General features: G+C 42.0%; 1 protein-coding gene across 1 annotated transcript in view; it reads right to left on the reverse strand.

The window, feature by feature from the left end:
• Positions 1-19369, reverse strand: part of KIF6 (kinesin family member 6) — a 294225-nt gene that overhangs the window by 226477 nt on the left and 48379 nt on the right. The window contains exon 6 of the mRNA XM_084623973.1: positions 2326-2455. Coding sequence (XP_084480099.1) covers positions 2326-2455 — 130 coding nt within the window. The remainder of the gene's footprint in view (positions 1-2325; positions 2456-19369) is intronic.

Below are 19369 nucleotides of genomic sequence, written 5' to 3' on the forward strand. Positions count from 1 at the left end.
TCAAGTAACATAGACAGCCTGATTTTCAAACCTGGGTTCCTAAATGGGATATCAAAATCTTACATTTAGACATGAAGATCATCACTGAAGTGCAAGTAAATGGTCCTTGATATAGGATAAAAAGTGTGGATAAAAAGCAGCCATTGAAAGATGTGGACATCTTATTAAGGCACTCAAGTTTGAAAATTGTGCTTCCCATATGTAGTACGGCAAGTAACATGAAGATACTTATTGTAATTTCAACCAGCAGAGGTTCAGTCACAGCTGGCATTTTTCCAAGTAATTCTGAGCAGTTCATCTTTTTCATTTAGAATTATGAGATCAAGAACACTAATTAACATGCAGTTCTCATTTCTAGCTTTAAGAAAACACTAAGTTGTATGAAGGATATCGGTAGAGGTTTGGGGATTGTTTCTAATGTTCTGGACTAACAAGTATGTATCTTTTCTTAATAACTTTTCCTGAAAATGCTGGCTGCAACCAGAGTACATGAAAATAAACCCTAAGGAAAACTTGATTTTGTATACCAGGTCTTGGGACTATGTTTTGCAAATGTTTTCTGGTTACCATAGTAGCTTCTGAATTTTCTCTGTAAATGTGAAGTTAGTAATCACTTTTTTAAACTAGGTTACCAAGTCCTTTTCCCTTCCCCCAGTAAGCTCTTCCTTCCCAGAAATTTAATTCTGTCAGTCAGGTAAAAACCCATGCACACGCATGCACAAACAGACACTCTTAAAATGGCCAGAGCATACTGTTTTACAGAAGCCAAAACATGTGATAAAAAACCTGCCCAAATATTTTGCTTTTCAGGTGCCAAAAAAATAGAAGCTTTATTTGCCATTATTATGAAGACAGATCCTCCTACGTTTTTTCAATGTTATAACAAATTACAGGATGAGAGTATTCTCATTGTTGTAGTCAAGAGTGTCAGCTTCTTGAATGAACACATTATGGATTTAAGTGTTCCTTTCTAAGTCTGTGGGTGTGTACATATCAGTCAAAGGGGGTTGAGGGCTACCTTGTATTTTTTTCATATATTTAAATGTTTCCTGATGTGAAACACGTTCTCACTATTTTTCTCCTCACTAACTTACTGTGTACCTTTCTGACATTCTAAGATTTCTTTTCAGAACAGACCCCTTGAATAAATTATCAATTCCTAAGACGCAAATAGCTGTGTTGAGTATGCTGCTAGGAAGCAGAAAAGACATCTCATAATTTCAGGGGTTGACAGTGCCCTGATACTATAATATGCCTTTAATGTCTACATTTCATTTTCAACTACTGAATATGAGAGAAAAACTGAAGGTTTCTGAGTTCAGAATGGCCACAATATGTACACAAATATCTTATGCTACATGAATTTTGCAGAATCAATTAAAGCAACCTCATCTTAGCATATCTACTAATGTTCACTTTAAACATAGATTTCAGAGTGGTAGCCGTGTTAGTCTGTATCAGCAAAAAAAAAAAAAACCCAACAAGAAGTACTTGTGGCACCTTAGAGACTAACAAATTTATTTTGGCATAAGCTTTCGTGGGCTAAAACCCACTTCATCGGATGCATGCAGTGGAAAATACAGTAGGAAGATATATACACACAGAGAACATAAAAAAATGGTGTTGCCATACCAACTGTAACGAGACTGATCAATTAAGGTGGGCTATTATCAGTAGGAGAAAAAAAAACTTTTGTAAACATAGAGTATATCAGTAAACATAGAGCATACCAGTGTTTGTTTCTTTTCTCATGTAATACACACCACACATGCATATTATTTGGGGGAAAAATACAGAGACTGTTAGCTGTTACTGTAACCACTTCAAATGCAAGCCAGTACGTCTGGAAGAAGTTTTAACAATGCCATATAAAATGATGATTGTTCAGATCTTTTTATGTGCATACATGTGGGACACACATAATATCCAAAAGTCAGTCTATATGCTTTTATTCAAAAAGGCTGCATTTATGTTTTAATTGCAATGATAAATTATTATATAGCTGACAACCAATCAGAGTCACATATTTACTGGACAGTGAGGTACCAACTGCACAGAGAAAAACAGTATTCTGGTATTTCTGAAACAGTGAAACAAATAAATACTCTTTAGAAAAACAAAGTCCAAACATTTGAAAGCTCTTCACAAAGTGACAAACATAAGTGCAGAACATGGAAACATGCTTATTCCATTTTCACAATGGACATCTGTTCAAAAAGAAGCCACCATTTCATGCCAGCCCTCTGCACTGGTTAAGCAGTTGTTATATGAGAATATTTATAACTATTTTAAGATAAAATTTGTACCAGTAAACTTGATTCTTACCTCTGCAATCATCCTATTAGTGTCTCCCAAAAAAAGAAGGTTGAGTGCTTCCTCCTCGTTGGTTGCTTGCTGAAGAGACAGGTTTTTCAGATGAATGTTCTGATCAGGGTCTTCCATTATTGTCACTTTTCTACAAAAAACCCCGACAGAATAAGAGAATACCAGAGCTGCTTGCAAGTGATCCTTGTTTTAATATTTTCATTAAGATTTCATATTAAATAGTGGGTATTTGAACAGGCCTAGCACAGTAAAAATAAGCACTGAAGATTTGAAGGATTAAAACAATACTAACATTAATAATAAATACCAAATAAGTACTTTTGATTCCCTGCCACCTCCTGACTTCTCATCCTTACTCTCAAGACTTTGATCTCCTTTAGATCATTCCTCTCACAAATTAAACATGTTTATCTCACCATCCTTAGAAAAAACAAAACACATCTTTTGACCCCAATTATCTCTATGACAGCAGTTCTCAACCTGTGGCCCAATCAGCACGCAGCGGCAGCCCATGTGACATCCTCACGGCCATACAGGTAGTATATATATTGTGTGGATGTGGCCCACATAACATGGAGAGAACTGCATATGCGGCCCACAGTGGTAAATAGGTTAAGAACCACTCATCTATGACGACTGCCCTATTGACATTCTTCCCCTCATTTTCAAAGCTACTGAATGTGCCATCTCTTCCTAACCCATATTGGAACCATTCCAACCTGGTTTGTCTCCCACTCTCTTCTTGACTGGACACTGTTCTAATTAAAGTATTTAAAAAACATGTTGTGGCAAGTCTCAGGGCCTCTATTCTATCTTCGTTTTCCTGGACCTCTCTGCTGCTTTTGACACAGTAGTATTCTCTGTCTCAACATCTTGTCCTTCCACAGCTTTTGTAACTCTGTCTTCTTCTGGTTCTCTGGTCGTTTCTTCAGTGTCTCTTTTGATGGATCCTCCTCCACCCCTCTCAGCAAAGATCCCAACAGAATTCCATCCTTGCCTCCTCTTCTACCTTTGCTCCCTCTGGGTGATCTTTCGTGATTTGCTCACAAGGCATCAATTACAATACAATTAGGTAGATGATTCACAAATCTTTATTTATGTTCCTGATCTGACCTTGTTCTCAGCCTATTTCTCTGACATTTCCTCCTGGATGTCTTGCCATCCATTTAAACTAAACATGAATCCACAGTGAACTTTTGCTCTTACCTCCAAATTCCTCACCATCCCTACATTCTCTGTTGTCGTTACCACTATATCACTATATCAGATCTCATTAGCCTGGGAGTAATCTTCCAGGCCCTTTCCCTTGACCAGGGCTTGAGATGGAAAGTAAAATGTAGTAGTACTCTAATCTCTTCTCACTTGAAATGCTACTCACTGTAGTTTGTCCAGATATTCAAAATATTATCACATGTGCTCCACTGGATTCTGATTGTCTTCTCAAGCTTGTCTCCCTATAAATGGAATTTGAGATGCCCAGAGGAAAGTCCAGATTATGGCATAGACACAATAAGCACGTAATTAAGTCCCTGGCTCCCAGAGTTATGTGATGGCATCACACTATCAGCTTTCATTTTTTAAATAAATACATATATATTTCTAGCCTTCATGGTAGTGGAGAAAAGCTTAAAAGCTTGACTTACAGTGTTAATGCATGATGTTTGCCCAAATCTGTGGACAGTCTCCAGAAAAGTGAGGAGCAGCAGCCAGAAGAGCCAGGGAGGAAGCTACCTAGCCCCATACCCACCACCACAGGAGAATAGGTCCCTGCTGCTCTGGGAAAGGGAGGCAATATCTTGTTGGTATGGGAACAGGGCTTGGATGTCCTACCGGGCTCTGCACAGTTGGCTTACCTTCAGTGGGACTCAAGACACTCCCTTGTGATATGCTCCTCCTTTCTTGCCTTTTGGTTCCATGGGTGAGATTAGAGAACAAAATTGGTGAAACTCTCCCAAGTGTCATCCATTTGTGGCATCGAACTGAGATGCCAGTCACAGCAGATTGTGCATATCTTCATAATATAATCATTCCACTCTCCCTCTCTCTTTCTCTCTTTTTTTATTTTTAATATGTTTTGATTAGCAATGTAATAGCTAATTTAAATTATCATTGGGCATCTGAGTCACCACACCAGAGAAACGAATGGATCAGTTCATACTTCTCAGAGCTGTTGTTTCAGAGTGTCGATTGCACTGGTTACATGCAGATCACATTTTGAAGATTTATTTTCATAATTATAAGGCTAAGAGACTTAGGGCTTGTCTATATTAACATCTAGTTCATGGCTAGTTGTGGAGTGAATCTACCCCACACTCGCCTGCTGCACTCTGTCTGTGTGGACCTTCCTGATACTCATTAACAATTCATTAGCATGCTTTGATCAAGTCCTGTTTCAAAGCAGACAAAGTGTTCATGTAGACAAGCCCTATTTATATTTTTAAATGAAAACTGAGATTATGCAGGAAAAATGCCAGAATCAAAATTTTAAAAAAGAGTGTTAGTTCATTGTCCTGGCCAAATTGAATCTCATTGACCCACACATCAAGATCAAAAATTGTCCAAAAATGCTGCTCCATCCACCACAGCATTTCTGAGATCCAATCTTTTCTTTCTATTTACATAGTTAAAACATGTCAAAGGTCCTTATCTCCAGTCTTGATTTCTATTACCTCCCCCTCTCTGGCTTCATTGACACCTTCATTCCCCTCTCTTCAATGTATTCAAAAGACAGCTACTAAGATCAACTTCCTTTCTCATCTTTCTGATCATGCTCCCTCTTCCCCTGTCCAACATCTTCCAACTCCTTTTCCATAACATCAAGATCAATCTCTTGTCCTCTACTTCCAGGCTTTTCAGAATTCTCAGAGCAGATACATAAAGCTGGTTAGTCACCTCTTACCTTCTGCACTCTACCAATGATTCTCGCCTTGACCACCTACTTATTAATTTCTCCCACAACTATTTCCATACTTTATTCCATACTCCCCCCTACAAATGGAATACCCTACTTCAAACTGATCCGTAAGCCCTTTCTTTTTTCAAATTCCTTCAAATTCCACCTTTCCCTTGATTGCCTACAAGAAATTCACCAACTAATAATGGCTGGATTGAAGGGAAATCACATATAGTCAATGTGTACTTCAGAAAAAACAGAAAAAATGTATATAAAATTGTACATATTTTAATCGTATCCCTCTTCCCAAACTTCATAAGTTTTTTTGGTCATCTTAGACAGTTCTCTCCATCCTTTAGCAAGGAAACAATGCCTTATGTCAGTCAAGTAACCACTGCAGGATGACACAACGTTATAGTGGGCTCCGATGGAAGATACGTCCAGCCCTCCTTAGCAAAAGGGCCACTTGCCACAATAAATAAAAGACATATTTATAGACAGTAGTAGAGGAATGGTTAGATGGTGCATGCCTCACCTAGAAATATTAGCAGACTTCCTTGTTGATTGTTTAGTAGGTGTCAAGGTTCCTCCCCCACTCTGAACTCTAGGGTACAGATGTGGGGACCTGCATGAAAAACCTCCTAAGCTTATCTTTACCAGCTTAGGTCAAAACTTCCCCAAGGTACAAAATATTACCCCTTGGACAGGCCGCTACCACCACCAAACTAATACTGGTTACTGGGGAAGAGCTGTTTGGACGCGTCCTTCCCCCCAAAATACTTCCCAAAACCTTGCACCCCACTTCCTGGACAAGGTTTGGTAAAAAGCCTCACCAATTTGCCTAGGTGACTACAGACCCAGACCCTTGGATCTTAAGAACAATGAACAATCCTCCCAACACTTGCACTCCCCCTTTCCTGGGAAATGTTGGATAAAAAGCCTCACCAATTTGCCTAGGTGACTACAGACCCAGACCCTTGGATCTTAGAACAATGAAAAAGCACTCAGTGTTTTACAAGAAGACTTTTAATAAAAAATAGAAGTAAATAGAAATAAAGAAATCCCCCCTGTAAAATCAGGATGGTAGATATCTTACAGGGTAATTAGATTAAAAAACATAGAGAACCCCTCTAGGCAAAACCTTAAGTTACAAAAAAGATACACAGACAGAAATAGTTATTCTATTCAGCACAATTCTTTTCTCAGCCATTTAAAGAAATCATAATCTAACACATACCTAGCTAGATTACTTACTAAAAGTTCTAAGACTCCATTCCTGTTCTGTCCCTGGCCAAGACGACTACAGACAGACACACAAACCCTTTGTTTCTCTCCCTCCTCCCAGCTTTTGAAAGTATCTTGTCTCCTCATTGGTCATTTTGGTCAGGTGCCAGCGAGGTTACCTTTAGCTTCTTAACCCTTTACAGGTGAGAGGAGCTTCCCCTGGCCAGGAGGGATTTCAAAGGGGTTTACCCTTCCCTTTATATTTATGACACGCCCCCCAAATCTCAGCTAGGGTGAAACACTGGCTGGGATTTCTTCCTGGAGCTCTAGGAAAACAGAGTTAATAAGACACATGCATCTCTAAATATACTACCAAGTACATAAAGACTAACAATATTTTCCACATCTCAAGGACGATTTTAACCAGTTGATTCTGGGAAACTTTCACGGGAGAGTGCATCAGCCACTTTGTTAGAAGCTCCTGAGATGTGTTGGATGTCGAAATCAAAATCTTGGAGAGCTAAACTCCACCGAAGAAGTTTTCTGTTAGTTTCTTTGACGGTGTGAAGCCACTTTAGTGCAGCATGGTCGGTTTGCAGGTGGAAACGCCGTCCCCAAACATATGGGCGTAGCTTTTCCAGAGCGTAGACAATGGCATAACATTCTTTTTCAGTGACTGACCAGTTGCTTTCCCTCTCAGACAGTTTTTTGCTGAGAAACACTACAGGGTGGAATTCTTGATCAGGTCCTTTCTGCATTAAAACTGCTCCCACACCACGCTCGGATGCATCTGTGGTTACTAGGAACGGTTTGTCAAAGTCTGGGGCCCTTAGTACAGGGTCAGACATGAGTGTCGCTTTAAGCTTGTTAAAGGCCTTCTGACACTTTCCGGTCCACTGAACAGCATTTGGCTGTTTCTTTTTGGTTAGGTCTGTCAGTGGGGCAGCGATTTGGCTGTAGTGCGGTACAAATCGTCTGTAATAACCGGCCAAGCCTAAGAAGGATTGAACCTGTTTCTTTGACTTTGGGACAGGCCACTTTTGGATAGCATCCACTTTGGCCTGTAGGGGGCTGATAGTTCCTTGACCCACCTGGTGTCCAAGGTAAGTCACTCTGTTTAGGCCTATTTGACACTTCTTAGCCTTAACAGTTAGTCCTGCCTCCCTTATGCGCTCAAGGACTTTTTGTAGATGTTCCAGGTGGTCTGCCCAGGAATCCGAAAATATGGCCACATCGTCAAGGTAGGCGACTGCATATTCTCCTAATCCCGCTAGGAGACCATCTACAAGTCTTTGGAAAGTGGCGGGTGCATTTCGCAGCCCGAAAGGGAGTACATTAAATTCATACAGCCCGAGATGTGTGATGAAGGCTGACCTTTCCTTGGCAGATTCATCTAGCGGTACCTGCCAGTACCCCTTGGTTAAGTCCAAGGTAGAGATGAACTGGGCCCTTCCCAGTTTCTCTAATAGTTCATCTGTGCGTGGCATGGGATAGTTGTCTGGGCGAGTTACAGCATTTAGCTTACGGTAATCCACGCAAAAACGTATTTCCCCATCTGGTTTGGGAACTAGAACCACTGGAGATGCCCATGCACTTTCAGAGGGGCGGATTACCCCCATCTGTAACATATCCTGGATCTCCCGTTCTATAGCAGTTTTAGCTTGAGGAGACACCCGGTAAGGTTGGACCCTAATTGGGTGAGCATTACCTGTGTCAATGGAGTGGTATGCCCGTTCAGTCAGTCCTGGGGTGGCTGAGAACGTTGGCGCGTAGCTAGTGCACAGCTCCTGGATCTGCTGTCGCTGCATACGCCCAAGGGTCATGGAGAGGTTCACCTCTTCCACACCACCAGCACATTTCCCTTCGTAGTAGACACCTTCAGGCCACTCAGCATCGTCTCCTCCCTGGGCTGTAAACTGACAAACCTTTAATTCTCTGGAATAAAAGGGCTTTAGAGAATTAATATGGTACACCTTAGGCTTTCGGTTGGAGGTGGGGAATGCTATGAGATAATTAACAGCTCCCAGGCGCTCCTGGACCACGAATGGCCCTTCCCACGATGCTTCCATTTTATGGGCCTGGAGCGCCTTTAAGACCATGACCTGGTCTCCTACTTTGAAGGAACGCTCTCTGGCATGTTTATCATACCAGGCTTTTTGCTCTTTTTGAGCATCCTGTAAGTTTTCTCTAGCAAGGGCTAAAGAGGTTCGGAGGGTGTTTTGTAGGTTGGTTACAAAGTCCAGAATGTTAGTTCCTGGAGAAGGTGTAAATCCCTCCCATTGCTGCTTCACCAACTGCAATGGCCCCTTAACCTCACGGCCATATACAAGTTCAAATGGGGAAAACCCTAAACTGGGATGTGGTACAGCTCTGTAGGCAAAGAGCAACTGCTGCAATACTAGGTCCCAATCATTGGAGTGCTCATTTACGAATTTACGTATCATGGCCCCCAAAGTTCCATTAAACTTCTCCACCATGCCATTTGTTTGATGATGGTAAGGAGTGGCAACCAAGTGATTTACCCCATGAGCTTCCCAAAGGTTTTTCATAGTTCCTGCCAGGAAATTAGTCCCTGCATCTGTGAGGATGTCGGAGGGCCAACCTACCCTGGCAAAAATGTCTGCTAGTGCCTGGCACACACTTTTAGCCCTGGTGTTGCTTAGAGCTACTGCTTCCGGCCATCGGGTGGCAAAATCCATGAAAGTCAGTATGTACTGCTTTCTTCTGGGTGTCTTTTTCGGAAAAGGACCCAGAATATCCACAGCTACTCGCTGAAATGGAACTTCAATGATGGGGAGTGGCTGGAGAGGAGCTTTGACCTGGTCTTGGGGTTTTCCCACTCTTTGGCACACCTCACAAGACTGGACATAGGTAGAAACATCCTTGCCCATTCCCTCCCAGTGGAATGACCCCCCCAAACGGTCTTTGGTCCTGTTCACCCCAGCATGGCCACTAGGGTGATCATGGGCTAAGCTCAAGAGCTTGGCCCGGTATTTAGTTGGAACTACCAACTGTCTCTGAGGATGCCAGTCTTCCTGGTGTCCCCCAGAAAGAGTTTCCTTGTATAAAAGTCCTCTTTCTACAACAAACCTGGATCGATTAGAAGAGCTGAGAGGCGGTGGGTTGCTCCGTGCCGCCGTCCAAGCTCTCTGGAGGCTTTCATCTGCTTCCTGTTCGGTCTGGAACTGTTCCCTTGATGCTGGAGACATCAGTTCCTCATGGGATTGTGGACCTAGGCTTGGTCCCTCTGGAAGCGATATAGGGGATGGAGCTGTTTCTGTTGACCGTGAACCGCTCTCCGCTGGTGCACTATGTTGGGATTCAGGCTCCGGCTGAGCCTCTTGTGTAGGGTTATTGGCTGCTGCCAGTTCAGGTTCGGTGGGGCCCTCTGGTGTTGAGGTTGCAAGTACTGGATTCAGTGCTGACACGGGGTCTGGTGTTGGTTGTTTGGCTGGTTCCGGTTCTGGGACTGGTTCCGTCTGGGTCTCTGGGACTGGATCCACTACTGCTGTTGCAGACATTGGCCTGGGGTCCAGGTCCATCACCTCTGACTGGGTCCTGATAGAAGTTTCCGGAACAGAGCTAGGCCTCACGGCTTGTTTAGCCTGGTTGCGGGTGACCATTCCCACCCTCTTGGCCTGCTTCACATGATTGGCCAAGTCTTCCCCCAACAGCATGGGGATGGGATAATCATCATAGACTGCAAAAGTCCACATTCCTGACCAGCCCTTGTACTGGACAGGCAACTTGGCTGTAGGCAAATTGAAAGAGTTGGACTTGAAGGGTTGAATCGTCACTTGGATCTCTGGGTTGATTAAATTGGGGTCCACTAAGGAAGCATGGATAGCTGACACTTGTGCTCCGGTGTCCCTCCACGCGGTGACCTTCTTCCCACCCACACTCACAGTTTCCCTCCGCTCCAAGGGTATCTGGGAGGTATCTGGGCCTGTGGACCTCTGGTGTGATTCCGGTGCAATGAACTGTAATCTGTTGGGGTTCTTGGGGCAGTTGGCCTTTACATGCCCCAGCTCGTTACACTTAAAACATCGTCCAGCTGACGGGTCACTGGGGCGAGGTGGGTTGCTGGAGAACGGGGTGGTGGGACGATAAGGGGTCTGGAGGGTTCTTTGGGAGGTAGGTGGGGCTTTGGGCGGCCCCCGGTAATAGGGTGTGGTCTGGGGTGGTCCCTTCTGGTCTCCGCTCCAACTGCGACCAGTTTTCTTCTTCTCTGCCACCTCCACCCATCTGGCTCCAATCTCTCCTGCCTCAATTACAGTTTTGGGTTTCCCATCTAGGATGTATCTTTCTATTTCCTCAGGAACACCCTCTAAGAATTGTTCCATTTGCATTAGGAAGGGCAAATTTACTGGAGATTCAACACTTGCTCCTGATATCCAGGCATCCCAATGTTTTACAATGTGGTAGGCATGTCGGGTAAATGACATGTCTGGTTTCCACCTTAGGGCTCTGAACCTCCGACGAGACTGCTCGGGTGTTATCCCCATTCTGACTCTCGCCTTGGATTTAAACAGTTCATACTTGTTCATGTGTTCTTTAGGCATTTCAGCTGCCACCTCAGCTAAGGGTCCACTGAGCTGCGGCCTCAGCTCTACCATGTATTGGTCAGTAGAGATGTTGTACCCAAGGCAGGCCCTTTCGAAGTTTTCTAAGAAGGCCTCAGTATCATCACCTGCCTTGTAGGTGGGGAACCTTCTGGGATGGGAAGTGGTACCTGGAGAAGGATTGCTAGGGTTTGTTGGTATATTCTGCTGGGCCTTTATCCTCTCCATCTCCTCCACATGCTTCCTCTCTTTTTCCTTCTCCTCCTCCTTCAGCCGCATGGGTTCTATCTGTCTTTCATGTTCCCTTTGTTTTTCCTCAGCCTGCAATTTGGCTAATTCCAGCTGTAGTCGAGCTGAGGATTTGGCCATTCTAACCTCTCTGTTTTTAACTAACTTTACACCCGAGGTTTAGAAATAAACAAACAAAACTTGGCTGTAAACTTTTGCTGTGCTGGAATAGAGTACCTATTCTCTGATAGTGATTGTCAGCCTACAGAAAAAGACAATTCCCTTGTCTCTGCTCTGGGCCCAAATTAAAGCAAAAAACCTCCAACTACTTGGAAAACTGCTTACCCAGCCCAAAGAAAAAAAAAATTTCTTTTCAAACCTGTGCTCCTTGTAAAACAAAAAAAAATCAAAATCCTAAAAAAAAACCCTGCCACTTTTGTCTCCAGGCAAATGGGTAGAGCACACACCCCCTATTTACTTTTAGGAAGAAAAGAAAAAAAAAAACCTCTGGGTTGGAAGACTGTGAATTTCCCTGCAGGAGTTAAGTACCCTGCCTCCAGGCAAGAAAACCTGCAATTCACAAGATAATCCCCTTTTGTCTCTGCTTGGCCACAAAGCAGAGAGAAACCAAGCTGCTTTCAGTTTCAAAGCTGCCTTCTGGACTTCCTAAAAATTCCTTTTTAAAATCTGTATTTCTAGTTCAAAAAATCTCAACTGGATCTCAAAATGATTTCAGGTTAATCCCACCGCTGCCACCATGTCAAGGTTCCTCCCCCACTCTGAACTCTAGGGTACAGATGTGGGGACCTGCATGAAAAACCTCCTAAGCTTATCTTTACCAGCTTAGGTCAAAACTTCCCCAAGGTACAAAATATTACCCCTTGGACAGGCCGCTACCACCACCAAACTAATACTGGTTACTGGGGAAGAGCTGTTTGGACGCGTCCTTCCCCCCAAAATACTTCCCAAAACCTTGCACCCCACTTCCTGGACAAGGTTTGGTAAAAAGCCTCACCAATTTGCCTAGGTGACTACAGACCCAGACCCTTGGATCTTAAGAACAATGAACAATCCTCCCAACACTTGCACTCCCCCTTTCCTGGGAAATGTTGGATAAAAAGCCTCACCAATTTGCCTAGGTGACTACAGACCCAGACCCTTGGATCTTAGAACAATGAAAAAGCACTCAGTGTTTTACAAGAAGACTTTTAATAAAAAATAGAAGTAAACAGAAATAAAGAAATCCCCCCTGTAAAATCAGGATGGTAGATATCTTACAGGGTAATTAGATTAAAAAACATAGAGAACCCCTCTAGGCAAAACCTTAAGTTACAAAAAAGATACACAGACAGAAATAGTTATTCTATTCAGCACAATTCTTTTCTCAGCCATTTAAAGAAATCATAATCTAACACATACCTAGCTAGATTACTTACTAAAAGTTCTAAGACTCCATTCCTGTTCTGTCCCTGGCCAAGACGACTACAGACAGACACACAAACCCTTTGTTTCTCTCCCTCCTCCCAGCTTTTGAAAGTATCTTGTCTCCTCATTGGTCATTTTGGTCAGGTGCCAGCGAGGTTACCTTTAGCTTCTTAACCCTTTACAGGTGAGAGGAGCTTCCCCTGGCCAGGAGGGATTTCAAAGGGGTTTACCCTTCCCTTTATATTTATGACAGTAGGGTTAAGAAGGATGCCAGGATAGTGCTGCCCACAAATCTCACACTGGCCAAGTCGTGCCACAATAACATTAACTGTCTGCAACACCTATGTGATATGTGCTGATTACATGGATAAACCCTATTTCTCTTTCTTTTAAAAATGTTCTTATTAATATGTCAAGCGCTATCACTCTATTGCAAATCTTCTCACAGGAAAGGAATATATAAAAGTTGTAACGATCATGGAAGATTCTGTTTGTTTTTTGTGAGAGTGGGACAAGAGGATTGTCAGAAAAACCTGGAGGTGTTTGTCAGATGAATTTTCATGAGTAATTACTTTGGATCTTTTCACCACCATCATCATCATTTAAGCACAAACAATGTGCCGTATAATCATACTGAGTAAAAGCAGGTAGGGGATATTTCAGAACCAACATGTCCTTGTTAATTCAGCATTCGCCAAGATTATTCCTCTTTTCTATCCCCTTTGAACAGTACCAGCAATGAAGGAAAATGATGTCTTCCTTTGATGAAAAACAAACAATCAGGATGTATTTATTTATTTATTTTCATCAAGAATGTGTAATGTAATGCTGTTAACTGCTCTTCTTAAAGCCTTGAAAGTTCAGAAAAAAGTGAGTGAGGTATGAGGAATGAAGATAGGCAAAACTTCTGAGGCAAAACAGTAACTTACCATCAGTGAAATCTTTCACTTCTTCAAATGCTCCTTCAACCTAGATAGGTCCTTTTTTCTTCTGAAGTAATCAAGATTAAAATTTGGCTGGAATTAGTGGTTTCTAGGGCCTCTGTGAGCTAAGACACTATATAATACTGAAAATGGAGTCCTTCCACCAACTTCAATGGGTTTTGGATCAGGTCTATGTTGAGCACTTTCTTGTTTTAAAGCAATATAATTCAATTAGTTCTAGAGGGATATAAGAGCAAGAAATATGTCCTGAGACAGTTATTGCAAAAAGAAAAGAGGTTCCTGTAACAAATGCTATTTCCCTTCCTCTCAGGCTTTCTCTATACAGATAATATGGTTAAGGCAAATTAATCGTAGCATTGAGCAGAGTAAGTGGGGCGGGAGGAGGCTAGGCAGAAGCATACAGAGCCTCTTCTTTCCCCTCTGCATACCCAGATAGCAAGTAGGCAGAATTCCAGCCTAGCAGTCCCTTGAGAACTAGACTAGGAAAACAGCTTACCTTCTGATGCTCAATATTTCGGTTGGAAGACATAATGAGACCCATGCCCTAGCATAAAGTGCAGTCACAAGAACATGTAAAAGGAGACACAAGATGCTTATTGTTGGAGCAGTAATAGCTGTACTTCAGAGTACACAGAGCAATCCTCTCCCACCCCTAGCTCTCCTGCCTTACCCCACTAAGATGTCTAGGAGCCTGAATTGGGCCAGCACCTGGTGATGGCTATATCAACCCCAAATTGGCGAAGCCAGGGTTAAAGAGCAATTTTTAGCCCAAGAGGCCACGCCACCTCATCCCTGCTGGGCATGCTCCCAGTGGCGGGAGCACTCAAAAGGGAGCAGCTCAGCTCAGTCTGGGCTGACTGAGGAGGAGAGCAGTTGTGTGCAGCAGTCTCCTGCTGGGGGATGCCTGGACTCCAAGCCTCCGGGGTCGAGCCTCCAAGCTGCACTGCAGGAAGGCAACCGACTGCAGGAACTGAAAGGGATGACTTGCTGTTGCCAGCAGAGGAGCTGCCAGAGACGAAGCAGAAGAGACACGAGAGGGACCTCATGTCCAACCCTGCAGATGCCACCGGAGAGACTGAAACAAGGGTAGATGATGCAGGGAACACACTTGGGGGTACTGGGACCTGAACCCTGTGTCAGGGTATCTTGTTTTGAGGGTCCCTGTGAGTAGGACTGGCCCAGTTCCCCTATCCTCCCCACTCTTGCTGCTAGGTGAAGCAGCTTCTTGGACTCTCGCCGCTAGGCAATGCTTCCCCTGATATGGTCTCTAGGAGAAGTGGCCCCTTTTAACTCTTGCCAGTAGCATCACACCCCAGAGTATTGCCAGCCGACCCCTGACACATCTCTCATCACTCATACACAGAGCTCAGACTCATAGGCATAACTTTGTCCTTAGAAAGCAATGTTTTACTGATAAAATCAGATTACATTCTGCCTTCAGATACTTCCGTCAAATTCCCTGTATTGTACCCTGTCTGAATCTAGAAAATGACAGACTGATCTGCAATGTGTGACGTTATCTGATTAAACTATGATCATGGAGATCATTGCTGCTACTGCTGTTAAATAATTGCAACAAATCTTGTACAAAACGTGTCAAGCAAGGTGTCTTTAAAAAAAGGGTATCATTTGCTGGTTATGATTATGCTATTTGTATGCATGTATCATTTTTGTATTTGAAGCTATGAGTATTGGCTCTATACCTGGATTTCAAATGTTTGTTCCTGGGGCAACGCCCACAAGGTATTTAGCCTGCACATCTTGAAGGGACGATTCAAATTAGTGGCTCATCAAGGAACATTTAACTCACAATGGAAGTTGCCCACATACCCTGAATGGACTTTCCTGTGAACGTGCTGTTTGAGGTACAGGTAATGACTTCTACTGTGACTAAGCGGAATCATGCGTGAACATGTGACTTGCCCATGTGACTCCAAACACTATCTTGTAACCTGTAATTTTCCACTAGCTGTGCCCACAGCTTTGTTTGAAAGAGTGGGTTTCCCTCCACATGGCAGAAGCGATAGAAGGCACTGGAAACATCTCCATTTTGTCTCTTTCCTGCTCCAGCCTCTGGACTATGAACTTATACTAATGGGGGCATTCTAACCAAGGAACTGAAGAGCTTCCAATGATTTGGAAGCAACCAGAGACTTGACTTAAGCCAGCAGTTTATTCCATCACTGCTACAAGTCTGATCCAAGAACTTTGCAAATATTGTATGTACTTAATTCCTTTAACCAATTTTAACTCTCACCTTTCTTTCTTTTTATAAATAAACCTTTAGATTTTAGATACTAAAGGATTGGCAACAGCACGATTATTGGTAAGATCTCAGTTGTACATTGACCTGCGTGTGTGTCTGCTCCTTTGGGATCAGAGGAACCTTTTATTTGATTAAATTCCACTCATCTCTAAGTCTAGTGTTTTTGATGGGGATACAAGGACTGGAATGCCTAAGGAAACTGCTGTTCTGACTTCTTGTTAGCCGGTGTGATGAAATAGAAGTTTACTTTTGTTGCTGGTTTGGTATAACTCATGGGAGAATAACCTCCAGTTTTGGGGTGTATCTGCCCTATATCTCAGCAGTTTGTTCTGAATTTGGTATTCTCAGTTGTGACCCACGAAGGCACGGTTACACAGTCCATAGAGGTGTCTGATTGATTTTGATATTTTGAAACTGTTTGATAAATGTCATGCATTGCTCTTTGTTGAAACAATGTGATTTGCTTGAATCATGTAGCACACTTGAGATATTATTTCAGTGTTTGCCTTTTGTTGATCCTTGTCAGACTTTTTTTTAACCTGTAACCATTTTAACCTGTACTGATCCAGCTGCGCCACTGTAAGTTCTCCCATGTAGCTGCTTTATGCCAATGGGAGAGAGCTCTCCTATCCACATAATTAAATCACCCCCAATGAGCAGTAGTAGCTATGTTGGCAGGAGAAGCTCTCCCACCAACATAGAACTGTGCACAATACCACTTATGCCAGCAAAACTTATGTCACTCAGGTGCATTTTTTCATACCCCTGAGCGACATAAGTTTTGCCAACATACGTGGTAGTATAGACATGGCCAAAAGGATTTCCAGAGAGATGCCTACATCTACTGGGGCTTCTGTTAGATCTGTCAGAACAACAGTCACACTTCAAGATGGTGACAGAATATTTTTTTAAATATTTTAATAAAATTGTTATGATAGGTTTCTCAAAAATGTCCAGTATTTTAATGAAATGTTTAAATTTCTAAGAAAAACTCCTAACTTTGATCCTGAAGTGGAGAAGTCCTGTTAAGTTATCCATAATGACTGAAGGGAGGCAGAGGCAAGGTTTTTGTTTTCTCTATAACAGCCAATCTTTTCCATTTGGATAAATAGATGGAATTTGTAGACTCCTTTCTAGCTGACTGGAGGACATGTAAAACAGGATCAGCCAAGTTGTACAATAATAACTTAAATCCTTCCTTGCATCATCAGAGCTGTCAGTGAAGGAAGATAACCCCAAACACTGAATGCTTGTATCTCTAAATATTCTTGTTTAGTATTATAAACCTGTGTCTTTTGGGAACATTGGTACTAGCTCAATAAATTGTGTAAAATTCAAAAGGTGATAGGGATTGGGGAAAACACATGAAAATCAACTTGAGGCCACCATTCTTTGAGTATCCATCCTCAATACCCATGAAATTGGAGAAATGGGAATCATAACAAACAAGCAATAGCTTGCACTTACTATATATAGTACACTTCAGCTGAAGATCTCAAAACCTTTACAAACAACTATAAACTCACCATTGTGAGACAGGCAAAGGATGTGGAAGGATATACATACTGCACTGCAGTCAGTTAGTGGCATCCTTAAAGTGTGTCCTAAATGTGTCCATTGTTGTCTTTAAGGACATTTCATGTTTTAGACTGGTTTGTTCTACTTTGAATTTCTGATATTGCAAGAAATTCTTTCCAATAGACATGAAGACCTTCTGCAGGCATTTAACTTTGGAATAAGTTCATCTTCTTATCAATGTCTGTTGTAGGTTTCCATGTCTCTAATCCATAAAAGAGGAAAGACATGATACCATTGTTAAACATTTGTATTTTTGCATCAGTGCCAATCATGCTACTTTTGCCAAATATTTACATGTTTATGAAAGTTGTTTGCTGCTTTCAATATTCATTGCTTGACATCTAGCATGGTGTTACCATCACTGCAGAGCCCACTCCCTAGATAGGTAAAATGGTTTACCTTTTCTAGAGTTTCTTTGTCCTCTTTAATGGGTACTTTGGGGACATTGATAACCATATATTACATCTTCCCCTTGTTGATGAACAACTAATTTATTTTGCTGTATGAACCCAAATCTGGGCTTTTTTTTCCATTAAACAATTAATTGAACTAAGCAGGACATTATCATCAACAAAACAATGTCACCCTATTGTGCTTTATCATACATCCACAAAATTCCTCATTTTCCTTCTGCGGTCACTTTTCTTATGACATAGTCAATAACCAGTGCAAACAATAGCGGGGACTTAATACACCTTTGCTTCTCATACTTCACTCATATGTCCTTGTTTATTTAGTACACTACTCCGATACTGTAAAGTAAAGCTTTCCTAAAAAGAACACAGGAATAAGATGAGTTGAGTGATTTCAGTGGTCACATATGGAGTCTCGCTTGATGATGCCGATGAGTTAATACTGTGATTTGAAGTAGTGGCTTCAGAAAAGGTGTCACTGACTGATCCTTCCTTATTTTGGTGAGATGGGTTAATAGATACAATGAAGATATCCTTTCTGAATGGTAAGGAATATTTCATACCCTATGCTCAAATTAGCTCTTTCACATTCCAAGGTCTGGGTTAGTTCCAGTTGTAATATTTTTATGAATTATATCAAATCCAATCTTTGAAAGAATGAATCAGAACCATTTATCCCCAATATCATTTCCTGTCTGGCTCTTTCTATTAGGATCCAGAAAAACATTGATTGTCAAACCTAGATATCCTTTTAACCTTTCGTGTGCAGTAGTAACAGACATTCATGGTGTAAATTAAAATATAAATTGAGCACTCTTCATTCCAAACAGATGAACTTTCTAGTGAAAGGTCTGACCTAATATTGTGAACCTCAGGAATTTTCAGTGTACTAAGAATTACTGGTATGTAAAAGTATGGGTCTTGTATATCTATGGATAGTAGCCAGTCTCCAGATTATATAGCTTGTATAACCACTGAAAGAGGGAATGGCTGACACACACATTGTTTAGCCTAGAATCAGGAGATAGCCTGTTGGTTTCTTTGCATTATAAATGAGATGGAAGAAAAAATGTCATTTATCCTGTGTGTAGCTTTTTTTCCTGTGGCTTCTTTGTAAAGTGATCTATGAGTTCTTGTTATAATATTTGGTTTAGTCTTGTGTGTCAGCAGTCTGGTGAACCCTTAAACCCTTGGAGGGCAGTAGAGAAATAAACAGGATTGGGAACTCTTTTGAAGTAATTTCCAGAACTCAGTGATTATGAACAATATTTTTCAAGACAAAAAATACTCTAGATTCCCCAATGGAGCCTAGAGCCTAAATTCTGTACATTGGTTGTGTGATGAGACAAGTTGTCATTACAGAGGTTTTGGGCAGATACATATTTTGTTCTTAGTCTTTAGCCTTTCCCTTGTTATGGAATTAGGGATTAAAAGAGTAGTTTATTCTGATCTATGGTTTAAGCAACCATGGCCTTCCTTGGAGGATTATGGGTTGCTGGAGGGAGGATCTG

Source organism: Lepidochelys olivacea, assembly GCF_965140295.1.
Source record: "Lepidochelys olivacea isolate rLepOli2 genome assembly, chromosome: 3".
In the NCBI taxonomy this organism is placed as follows: Eukaryota; Metazoa; Chordata; order Testudines; family Cheloniidae; genus Lepidochelys; species Lepidochelys olivacea.